Source organism: Ictidomys tridecemlineatus, chromosome 11 (genome assembly GCF_052094955.1).
Source record: "Ictidomys tridecemlineatus isolate mIctTri1 chromosome 11, mIctTri1.hap1, whole genome shotgun sequence".
NCBI classification, from domain to species: domain Eukaryota; kingdom Metazoa; phylum Chordata; class Mammalia; order Rodentia; family Sciuridae; genus Ictidomys; species Ictidomys tridecemlineatus.
In genome coordinates this window covers 82,100,591-82,112,705 of record NC_135487.1, presented here as the reverse complement: position 1 = coordinate 82,112,705, position 12,115 = coordinate 82,100,591, and the positions used below count along the sequence as shown (strand labels likewise).

The 12,115-nt window shown below is 37.7% G+C and overlaps 1 protein-coding gene across 1 annotated transcript in view; it reads right to left on the bottom strand.

Moving 5' to 3' along the window:
* Window positions 1–11,770, bottom strand: part of Palmd (palmdelphin) — a 45,910-nt gene extending 34,140 nt beyond the window's left edge. Inside the window, exon 1 of the mRNA XM_005327687.4 lies at window positions 11,263–11,770. Coding sequence (XP_005327744.1) covers window positions 11,263–11,307 — 45 coding nt within the window. The 5' untranslated portion in view covers window positions 11,308–11,770. The remainder of the gene's footprint in view (window positions 1–11,262) is intronic.
* Window positions 11,771–12,115: the final 345 nt, after the last annotated feature.

Below are 12,115 nucleotides of genomic sequence, written 5' to 3'. Positions count from 1 at the left end.
AGAGCTGGGGATGTAGCTCAGGGATCGAGTGCCCCAGAGTTCAATCTTGGTACCAAAAAAAAAAAAAAAAGACTTTTACAGTGTTTAAAAATTATTCAGAAAGAGAAGCTTCCCTCAAAGAGCTTCTGGTCTCATGACGAAGGAAAATTACTTGTGCAATTGACTGTTGTCAGAGAAATATAATGATAGCTGTCATTCTTTGTTAAGGTACAAGAAAGGTGCTATGAGGGTTGAGGGGAGACAGAAAGAGGTTTCTTCCAGCTGATGTGGTTAGGAGAAGCTTTGGAATGGCATATGAGTGGGCATCCTGGGTAGTTGCTAAGGCCGGGAGTGGGGAGAAAGGGCATTCAAGTCAAGGGCCTGGAACTAGAACACTGGGATATTATTTGGAACAGCAAATCTGGAATCTAAATTGCCATACAAGGAATAGCAGGAAATAACTAAGAATAACAGGATGGGGATAGATTCTTAATAGAGAGTATTGAATAGCATGACAGGGGTTTGGAACTTATTTATGTATTGAGATAGGGAGGAGCAATGAGCCATTTTCAGGGAGAAAAGAATAATAGGCTTATCACCATGTTTTAAGATGTGAAATACAGCCTCACTGCCTAGTAGGTATTAAAGAGTGAGAACCTGAAGGGGTGACCAGTTAGACTACTTGACAAAGCAGAATTCATGAGTACTTGGAAAGAAGATGCAGAGGGCATGAATGTCCAAGAGTGCAAGGCATTAAAATTGTCAGGACTTGGCCACTGAGGACATGTGGATAAGCAAGAGGGAAAGTCCAAAGGGAACACAGGGCTTCCATGTTGATGTAACTGACAGGAAGACAGAATCTCTTGATAGATACAGGAATTTGAGAGGAGGAGGAACCAGTTGGGGATGAATGATGATGGATCCAAAATAAGTTTGAGGTGTCTCTGGGACAAAATGGTGGAGCTTTCTGGTTGGATGGAGATGTTGGATGGAGAGAGATGAAGAGTCAGAGCTAGAGCTAAAGGGGGGTGGGTGTTGAAAGGAATAGATGAGACCATGATAAGAGACACTTTTATGAAAAGGAAAGGAGGGGCTAATTCAGATATCCTATGACACAGTCACGTTTAAGGAGTAAGGGAGGAAGGAGGCCCACATGGAAGCTTATTTCGGGGTCAGATATTATTTATAATAGGCCACAAGACTGAAATGAACAATGGAAAGGCACGTGCTTTCCTCACAGGAATTTAGACACAGTCGTGGTGCTCTGGTATTACAAATTGTCAGAGTTTCAGTTCTCACATGTCCACATACTTCATTTTACACCTAAGAGTTTAAGGCACTGAGAGATGAAGTGATTTGCTTAGTAGGGTGTTTAGTAGCAGAACTTTAATTTCCAGTCCCAGGTCTCTTTTTGGTTCTCCTGTTTCCACAAAAGGAAAGGCAAAGCCGGTTGTGGGCATTTAGAAAAAAGTAAAGAAAAACAGAAGCCTGCTACTGTTACACTAGATATCACCCAACCAGAAAGGGGGGTACAGGCACGCTTTCCTAAATAGATTCAAAAAATTTTTAAAAGCCAGTTAGAGCAATCATGAAAGAATTCAACCAGCCAAAATTCTTTTAAAAAATTCTTGAAGAAGAAACAAATATTTCTAGAGGGAAGATAAATTATGAGGCATGGGCCATTTATAAATGAAACCACAGATACACAATTAAAAATGAGCTGGGTATGGTGGCACATGTCTGTAATCCCAACAGGCTGAAGCTATAATACCAGGAGGTTGAGGCTGGAGGATCATGAGTTCAAAGCCAGCCTCAGTGAGACCGTGTCTCTAAACAAAATGTAAAAAAGGGCTGGGGATGTGACTCAGTGGTTGAGCAGCCCTGGGTTCAATCCTCAGTACAAAAAAAAAAAAAACCTCAGATTTTAAAAAAGGAAGGTACCATTAAAAAAACCAAGCCACATACTTTAAATCTAACTGGGACCTTCTCAATGAGCTCATGTAACTAAGACTTAAGATAAGAGGGTTGCACCTATTCTTAATGCTGTAAATAAAGTAAATATCCAGAGTGAAGAGAAGATGGTACATGAAAAGCGCTAATGTCACAAAAGCATGGTGGTGGTGGTGGGGGGGTGAGGGTGGTGGGGGGGGGGTGGTGTGTGTGAGAGAGATGCTTATAGCAGAATGTTTAAAGCAGTAAATCTACTGCTGAGATGAATAGTGCAATGCAATTCTAAAATAACAGAAACAAAATAGAACTATTCCACTTCTATTTTGTTCTTACAGTTTTGATTAAGGAGAGTAATCTTGATCCTTGGAAGGATGGAACCAACACACTTAAAGGGAAATTAACACCCAAGAGGAAGTAAACTCTCTGAGACAGAGCTGCTCTTTGGTCTCCAATGAGCTTTGTTCCAGGGAGAAGAAAAATTTATAGACATGGCAGAAGAATATTGTTGTGTAATTTTTTTGGAATCTTGGATAGAGCAAAAAGATAGAAGATTGAAAGTGACAAATGCCCCAATTTCTGGAAGAGGGTAAAAATGAATTACAAAAGACTGATGGGATTTATGGGATAATCCCTGGCAAAGTTATAGAATGAATTGTATTTATAAGGTTGTATTTAGAGAGGCATGTCCAGGAGGTAGGGTATGATTATTAAAAACAAAGATTTAGGGCTGGGATGTAGTTAAGTGGTAAAGTACTTGCCTACCATGCTTAAGAACCTTGGTTGAATCCCTAGCACCACCAAAAACAGAAAGTAAAAAACAAAGACTTGAAATTTTGTTCTTGAATCTTAATTATTTTAATATCTGCAGATGATGAAGATTTTGATGTTTGTAATAATGGCCAACATTGATTGAGAACTTCTTCTTTAGCACCAGGGATTGAACCTAGTGGTGCTTAACCACTGAGCCACATCCCCAGCCCTTTTTTATTTTTTATTTTGTGACAGGATTTCACTAAGTTACCTAGGGCCTCACTAAGTTTCTGAGGCTGGCCTTGAACTTGTGATGCTACTGCTTCAGCCTTCTGAGCCACTGGGATTGCAGGTGTGTGCCATTGTGCCCAGCCTTAATAGAGAACTTTTAATGTTTTAGGAACCACTTCAAACGCATAAGTGTATCAATTTATTTAATTGTCCCTAAATATCTGTGAGGTAAAACTAGGTCACAGGAAAGCAGTGTGCCTTGGTTCTGCATGGCTTTTGAAAAAGTTTTTATGCTATACAAATTTGTGAAAATGTGAGCAGAAAAGAATATTCATTTGAAGGTGAGTGTTTTTAATGCTTTTTCATACTACTGGCCTGTAGGAAGATAGAGTTGGGCAAGTATTCTTTTATTGTTCTTATAAAAAACTCTTGATTAATAATAATAATTTATTTTTCCAAATGGACCTTGGATTTTTTTTTTATTTGATTCTAATAGAAACCAAACTGAAAATCCAACCAATTCCTTATCTCTCCTCACTCTCCACCAAATTTAAAACAACAACAACAAAAGAAATTCCAGCTAACCAACCAAATAAACCAAGAAAACTATACACCTTGATAGAATTATTATGAACATCTTAGGATATCCATGTCTGTGTACATCTTTTATTTTTCTTTGGCATAAGTTCCTTGTAATGAAGTTCTGCATCAAAGTATAAAAAAGTGTTTGTGATTTCTTATATCATTTGCCAAATTGTCCTGTTTTTAGGGATTTCAGGCTTTAACCAGAAGTGAGTAAGAATGCTTTTTTAGAAATTTTGATTAAAATTTCATTAAACTTAGAATAAATTTGGAAGTCTATGACAACTTTTCTGAATTCAAACTACCTATCCAGGAACAGTTGCCTTTCTGGTCACATATATTATGCTGCTTAGCAAAGTTTTATTATAAATTTCCTCAGAAGATGTAAAAGTATAAAAAATATCTTCAAATAAACCTGGCATATTTCTTTACTAGTATTATTTTTAAGTTTTAACATTTTAAAAAAATTGTAGCTACTGAAAATGGGATATTTTCTCATTATATTTCTGAGTAATTATTGCTTTTAAGAAAACTATTGATTTTTGTATATTCATTGTGCATATGATCGCTGAACTTAATTAATTCTTATTCTTAACTTCAGAGACCCTGAAGCTGAGGACTAGAGTGTTTAATTTTCTGAAGTCATACAGTTGACCCAGTGGTGGAACTTGAGTTAAGCCTAATTTTCTGTAGCTTCACCGGTGATAATTTTTATGCACCTTATTGCTTACCAAATGTATCAGTAGAAATACAATTTCCAAAATAAGGGACTCTGTCCTGGTAAGGGTCCTGTTCAACTCTCAGCACCAACTTTTAACAGTGATACTGACATTTTAGAGAGTGTTTAGAATGTGCCTATGATCAAATGATCAGAATCCAGAAAATGAAGTTATATAAGCACCAGTAGTTGGAGCCATGATGGTTGGGTGAAAGGTGAAGGAAACCAGACTCTAGCACATCCTGTCAGAAATCTTAACCCAGAATGCTGTTCTCAAATGGAATAGGGTGTGGATCTCCCTGGTATTGGAAGCATTCCAGGAGAAGCTGAGTGCATAGGTCCTAAGCATGGAGTGAAGAACATAGGAATATAAACAGAGACTTTCTGTTTTCTCTTGGTCCTATGGTATTTTGTGAATCTAACTTTGAAATACCCTATTTCTTAAGTAGCCATGGAAATTGGGCATGGTAGTTATCACAATAATAAATCAAAAAACAAAAACTTTCTAAATCTCTTTTCATTCTGTACTTTTAGTCTTCTTTCCCGACCTTACAATAAATTCTGAGAGCTCCAAATGAAGTCCAGTTTGTGTTCTACTCTTTTATTATCTTTCTCTTTTATTTTAATGAATAGTGACAAAATAGAACAAGGAAAAAAAACAAACACAAAACAAACCCTTCAGTTATTAAGGGGTGACAGTAAGCTTGACCTGATTTTCAGTGTAAAAGCAATCTGTTAGCAGGTCAATCATTAGTGTTTCCCCTTCTCAGCTTGACTGTAATTGTTCATTACTTCATTTGCCCATCCACATGATGATATTGGTGCCCCAGCTCAGCTAGTGCTGAGCTCATGGTTGGAGAACTGTGAGAGATGCTAAGACATCTTGATATTAAGTAGTCCTGGCTGGAAGCTAGAGACTGTGCAATGGAGACAGGGAGAATGTGACCAGGTCTTTCAATATTGCATGATTTGAAAAAATGACTTGGATTCCATCTCAGTCCTTTTTAAAAAAAATAACAGACACTTCTGCAAGGCAACACATTCTCTTTTGCCCACTTCTACTCCTGGCAGGTTAAGGGAGGTGGGGGGACTGCAGTGGAGGTCTGATTTGATTTAGAAAATGTGATTAAGAGAAGCAGAACCTCTAAAGGTTCTTCTCCTTGCTCCACTTCAAACTCTATCCATAAGAGTAAGCCACAGAAATCAAAGGAAATTCTGAGTCGGGTGAGGGTTGCAGTTTTGATGTTTAAAAGAGTTTATTGGGATGTTGTGGTCAGAAAATCTGACAAACGGAAGAGGTTCTACCATTTAACTAATCATCCTTGGTCTTAGATTTTCCACATGTCCAATGGAGATGGCAACATTTGTTGCTGAAAATAGTCATAATAATCATAGTACTCTTTGGACACATGAGATAATAATTGTGAACATTTTATTTTTCTTTTAAAGCCTAAATGCTGTGGAAGAATAGGTGTTGTTATTGTTGTCAGTAATTTTAGAATTCTTCTGCTTAAGAGATGCACTTTATATTCTAGGTTTGTTAGCACAGATCCATTAAGGAACAGCTGTCACAGCTCCTCTTACTGCACCACATCACCCTGTCGATGACTGATGCAATGATACACTGAAAACTTGCTGCTTAGGACAGAAGCCAGTTTTTATTTCCATTCAGAGCTTCAGAGGATAACCCAGTTCCATGTCTTAAATGGCCTGACTGACTCCTCTTAGTCCTTAGGATTTTATGGAAAAGCTAAGGATAGCTCTCACTCTCCGTCGACTTGGTGTTTTAGGAAAATGTTCATCCCACGCTGTTCTGGGTGAGGGAACTTCTTAATGCAGTCAATTTTCACAGAGTCTCTCCACGAAATGACATCACTGCAGTTTAGGTGATTTAAAATATTTTTATTTTTAAAAAGGCTAGGTGGTTTGAGACTGGAAATTGGGAATTAGGAAGTTCCTGTTTTAGGTGCTCCATTTGCTTAGACTTCAGTTAAACATTTAGACTTTAATTTGTTTTAACACAGTTTTCTAAAAAAGCAGATTATCTTTTGACCATTCTGTAATGTTCAGAAAGTTCATAGTGATCTTTTTCAGCGGAGTATCTAGTGAAGTAATATTATCATTCTGTAGCACACTGGAAAAACCTTCCCCTGTTATCAAAGCAGTTTCCTTAATGAGCTATCAAAATTATTATACCTGGTCACATGGTCTCTTTTATGGGTGGGCTATTATGTTTGGCAAAGAAATGTGGCACAGCACATTTGTTTGAAGAAATCCTTCCCTCTCTGGAAGAAACATGTAATCTTGGTACAGAACTGTGGAAATTGTGCCTAGCGTTATTGTTTGAATATTCTGGCATAGGGCTTCTTTATTGAGGAGATTACTACATCTTCATTTACCATCTTCCTGTGGATGTCTTTGAATGCTCATGACAAATTAGAAGTTGTTTTTGTAACTTTGTCTTAACTATGAGACATGGTATGTAACAATGGTTCATTATGCACATGCTTAACCACTGGTAGTGCTTTAAGAAGTTCTTAGAACTCTACATAATACAATGGTCCAAACAAAAGTAGTGGTCCAGACTAGCTTGTTCTTGTTTCACTCTTTTGTTTGTGCAGGTAGAATGAATAGGAAGAAATACATATGGCTGGCCTAGAATATAGAGGCAGGGTTGGCTTCTTGGGCAAGTGACCTGCAAAATCACATGGGGCACCATGCTCAGATGGGCCCAGCTCTTAGTTTTAGGCTTTGGTGTCACCATCCTGAAATTTTGCATATTTTTTGAACAAATGTTGCTGCATTTTCACTGTGTACAGGCCCTGAGAATTCTGTAGCAGGTTCTGCCTTTGGGTCATAAGATGTTTTATTGACTTTAAGAAGATCCCAAATATTGACCAAAGAGAAGGAGATGAGGTAAAGGGAACCCATGTTAGAATAATTAGAACCCATCTGTGTTTATGTTATTATTATAATATGGGTCTTTGAAAGGGAAGATTTCTGTTTTATGTCAAAAACTTCCTGCCTCCTGTATTTACAAGTAAAAAAAAAAAAATTATTTGGAAGTGGAAAGAAATAGGGTGTGGATCCAGGGAAATGTGAGGTTTTTTGTTTGTTTGTTTTGCTTTGTTTTTGTTGCTGCAATTGTTGTTTGTTTGTTTTTCTCTTAAGCAGCTTTGGTTGGCAAATGTTGCTCTATTGCTCAAATTCCAGGGTCAGGACTTTTTGTTGCTCCTTTCCAAAGGAAGGCAGTTGTAGGTAGGTGTTTCTACTTGTGATTTCTACTGTTGTCTAACTTTTGACAGAGCGCCCCCTCCCTTATAGCTATGTTCAATTGTTACCCTATCTGTGAAGCACACCCTGACCACTCCTCTTAAAATTGCCACTCACTTCCACCTTCACTTGGGAGGTTCCCAAGGCTCCTTATTTCTCTTCTTTCATGTAAATGCATAAGGCTTGACACAGAGGAAGTGCTTAACAATGATTAATTGAGCAAAGGCCCCCAGTGTGCTATGTCACATTTCTTTGCCAAACATAATAACCCACTCATAAAAGAATGAGTTGATACACACATCCCTAATGGTTAAAGTTAGGCCTTGATGACACTACAAATGGCAGCTATCTTGTTACCTGCCTTCTCAGTTGATTCTGTTCTCTGCAAATTGATTCTAATTCTCAGAATTCATCTCAGCCTTGGAACAGATCTGTTTCTGCAAGTCTGTGATTTCCAGATAGTTACAGATCCAGGAGTTTTCCAGTTTGAACATTCCCACATTAGGAACAGTCTTTTCCAATGTCCCCATAGGAGGAGAGATAAGACAACGTGTTCCTTGTGGAGGAGGATGTCAAGAGCAAATGGAACGTTATTCATCCTAAAAAGATCTTTCTGAGGGGAATCTACCCAGGCCTTTTTTTTTTCTTTTTCTTTTTCTTTTTTTTTTTTTTACTATTCTTCATGCTTACTTCTACAGAATTCTTTAGAGATAACTCTGTGGGGACACATTCAGGCCTTCATCCCACTTCTTTCAAAGTACTGAAGACATTGATATCATCATTTCTAGCGACCTTACAAGTGAATTTCAAATTATGACTTCAATAGCTCTCCCTTTATATCAGAATCAGCTATTTATTAAAATATGTACTAACTTGAATATAGAATCAGGAGACTTTTTAGGCGTGAAAAATAATAATTAATCAGCTTGAAGCGGTCCTTTTTAAAAAATATAGGTGCAAACTGAACTCTTTGGCAAAGGGGTATTTTTACCACAAATTTGCTAAAGGAAGAGTTGGTGCATGGATGAAGTAATGAAGAAAGAAGATCAAAGTAAGTAATTAAGTAGAGTGTATATTTGGTACTACTACACTGAAGTACTTTCTTTTAAACAGTTGTTTCTGTGTAGTTTTATAATTTTGGCTTCACTGTCTTTAAATCTTCAAGAAGACTTCTGACTAAAGTTCACTTTACAAATACAAGAAATGAATGGCATCACTACAGTAATTTAATTTTCAATTAGACAGCCCAAGTGCCACATTCCATCTACTTAATCTATTTTAAGAGGAAGTTCATCATTTGTTTCTGTCAAATTATAGACATATACGTTTATTTTTTCAATTCTTTGAAAAGTGGAAATAATGACTTTAAGGCACTTGACACCAGGTGGAATAAATAGAAGAGCAGAGATTATACTTCAAACATATCTTAGAGTTTTAAAGTTTTTTTCTTTTTCTTCCAAGGTGCAGTCTGTGAGTTGGTGTGTCTTGGTACATTAGGCAATTGCCTTCTGATTTTTTTTCTTGAAGTACATGGAAGTTATTTCAGTGTAGGAAAATGGTTAAGATGAGAGGATTGCCTCTGAGTGTTAGTCTAGGTCAGAGACTGTGAAGATTATAAGTACTTCCAAAAATGAAATAATCCTTGCAAGCTTCCTGGATACCACATATTTTCATTTTCCCAGGAAGAAAGGGAATAGTGAGGTGGTTTCCTGGGTAAGGCCAGGGTGGAGAAAGCTGGCACTTCCAGGGCCCCAGGAGGGAGGAGGTTGGTGTGTTGTTTCCATGGATACACTACTGCTCCATTTCCCCTCTAGGTGGTGACCAATGTGACTGGATTTAGCCTGGTGAGGTGTAGGCGAATGGGAATTTGTTCCCATAAAGTTTTTCCATTTTTCTCTACAACTTTTATACAAGTATATTACTTCTAAGCTACAAGTACTTTGTGACCTTTGAAATTTTGCTTAATTCTTTCTACTGGGTATGTTTAGGTTAATGGAATAATCCAAAAATTAGTTCTTTTTTTTTTTTTTAATCATCAAAAAAAAAAAAATCCATGTGTCTCTATATTTAGGAACTTACTACCCCCTGGACTGCTTTTAACTTATTAGGATCCTGCTTGCATTTGGACCCTCAGTGAAAATTCCTAGTCTTCCTGGATAACTGCATGCAGCCATATCTTTGGAATATGTGCAACTTCAGTATGAGTTTTAAGGTGCACTGTAAGTAGTACAGGCTTAACCTAGGGTATGCCCCAATGCAAAAAGGAAAATACAGAAGCATCTATTTGTACATTTCATTGAGGACATGATTTCATTTCATTAAGAGACAGAAGCATTAAAAAGAGCTTGTGACCATACAACTCACATCGTCCAGTAAAGCAACCTTTAGACGACAGCTGTAATGTAAAAGATCCATGCCAAAAACAACAGAGGGGAGTTCCTGTCCTTTCAAGCAGGACAGCTGAAATGGTGGTGGGGTTTTAACAGCAAAACAAAACAAACAACAACCCAAGCCAACGATTTCTGAAGAAAGGAAATATAATGATTAGAAGTTAGACATGTAAAAAAAAGTATTATCTTATGGAAGAGTGCCAGCCTTACCAATGGACTCTTGGTTCCTTACCACTGGCTAAGAAAACATTTTGACATACTGAATCCTTCCTAGGTGGAACTAAGACACTGTATCTATTTCATAAAAATCTTAAATTAGTTATGCTATGAGAATTTGAATTATTAGTTTTGCTATGAGAATTTGAAGAGACAAGAAAAACATCCTTCTTACCACACTGATTAAGTATCAGTTTTTTAAAAAGTACTCATTTCTTCCTGACAGCTCATTTCAGTGGCAAAAAACTATGAGAAATTAGGTGTTGATTTTCAAGGTTTTTTCCCCCTTAAAAAAAAGTGTATTAAAAGTAGCAACTAATGATAAATGATTGTGTTATGAATTTCCAGATTACTGCCAAGTGCGGTGTTTAAGAAGTTTTTTTTTTTTTTAATAGCTGAATCATTTAAGAAAAGTAATCCATTTGTTGCTTTGACTCTTTCCCAGAACAAGCATAAAAAATGCACTATTTTTCTTCCCGGCATTAACGAAATATTTTCCAAATCCATTGCATGTACCACATTCCTCTATCAGGATCTTATTCAGTTTATGACTGTACTGGAAACTGATCTTTGAGAATTAATCTGATACATGCTTTTACCTACTTTTCTCTTGTTCAATGCTTAGCTACTGGAAACTGATACCCTTTGAATTTAATCTGATAGCATTCTGAATTTACCTACTTCTCTGTCAAATATTTAGATTTAACTTTTTAATTGTTGGCTTTCTGAATTTCAGATCATTTGTTTAATTCTTTTTCTCCTCCCCTTTAAAAAAATCCAAACTTTTTGCTGCATTCATTGCTTTAAAAAGTTTCCAAGCTGGGGACCTGTTTTTTGATCTAATGCCTGTTAATTAGAAATTAAAGGAGAAACAGTATTTTTAAGGTGTACACAGAAGCTGAATGATAATTAACCAGACTGCCTTAAAAGCTTTTGATTGTTGTTTAAAACATAGAAACTGTCTGTGAAAATCAGGAACATTTGCCCTGCACTCAGGTTCTAAAGCCCAAGAGTTATAAAGGGTCACAAGGGTTAAGAGAAGCAGAGATGCATTCATGAAGGCTGAGGGATCTGTTTATCCACTGAGGGGGGCTCAGCAACAGGGACAGCTAGCAACCAGTGCTGTTTCTCTAAGCAACCACCTTAATGAGTTATAACCATATGCAGACTTACTGTGATGGCCTGGAGTCTTCCCTTCACAAGCTCAGCTTCTTCCATTCTAGAAGTCAAGAACAGGCAGACGCTGAAGGAAGTCCAAAGCTACCATAAATCAAAGAGCCTCCTTGGGGAGAGGCACGGAGGTGATAGAAGAGAAGCAGGGAGAAATCCGCTCTTTGCACCAGGGAGAAATGGAGAAATTCCCGACTTGTCAGGAGCGTCTCTGAGCAGATGCACAGATCAGGCCAGACAGACACATGTAATGAGGGTGTGCTGGGGAGGCAGACGCTGAGGCTGCTGGCACGAGTTGACTGACAAGTTTGAACGGCAGCAGCACAAGCCCTTTTCCTTCAGGAGCTGCCAGCTCTTTGTTGTAATGTGCACAGTTAGCAAGGCACATTTTCTTATTAACTGTTCCTTACCCAATTCATTATTTTCCAGGATTGGCACAGGGAACAACCCACTGTTTAATCAGACTGTTTTCCAGCAACACACAGCTGTCCCCTTATGCATGGGTCTGTGTGTGTTTGCAGGAAGTTAGTTCACCTGTACTCTCACTCCAGGATTATAAACAGAGAGAGTCTCACCTCAGTTGGACAGAAGTGCCAAGTCACTTATTTGTCTTTCTCCCTCTGTTTGGCTTTGAGCAATAATAGAAACTTCTATAGTTACTTTAGAACTTCACATAGTGGTAAATTTACATCAGGCTGTCCTCCTCTCCCACCTCCCCATTTGTAGCAGTTTGTTGGAAACTTTGGAATCTTAGGTCATGAAGAAATCAAAGGTGTTAAGGTGATGATATTAAAAAGCTGGCCCTCCAGGAGTGCTCAGTGCACTTTAAACAGCAAGTGCCATGCTCTGCTGGTGC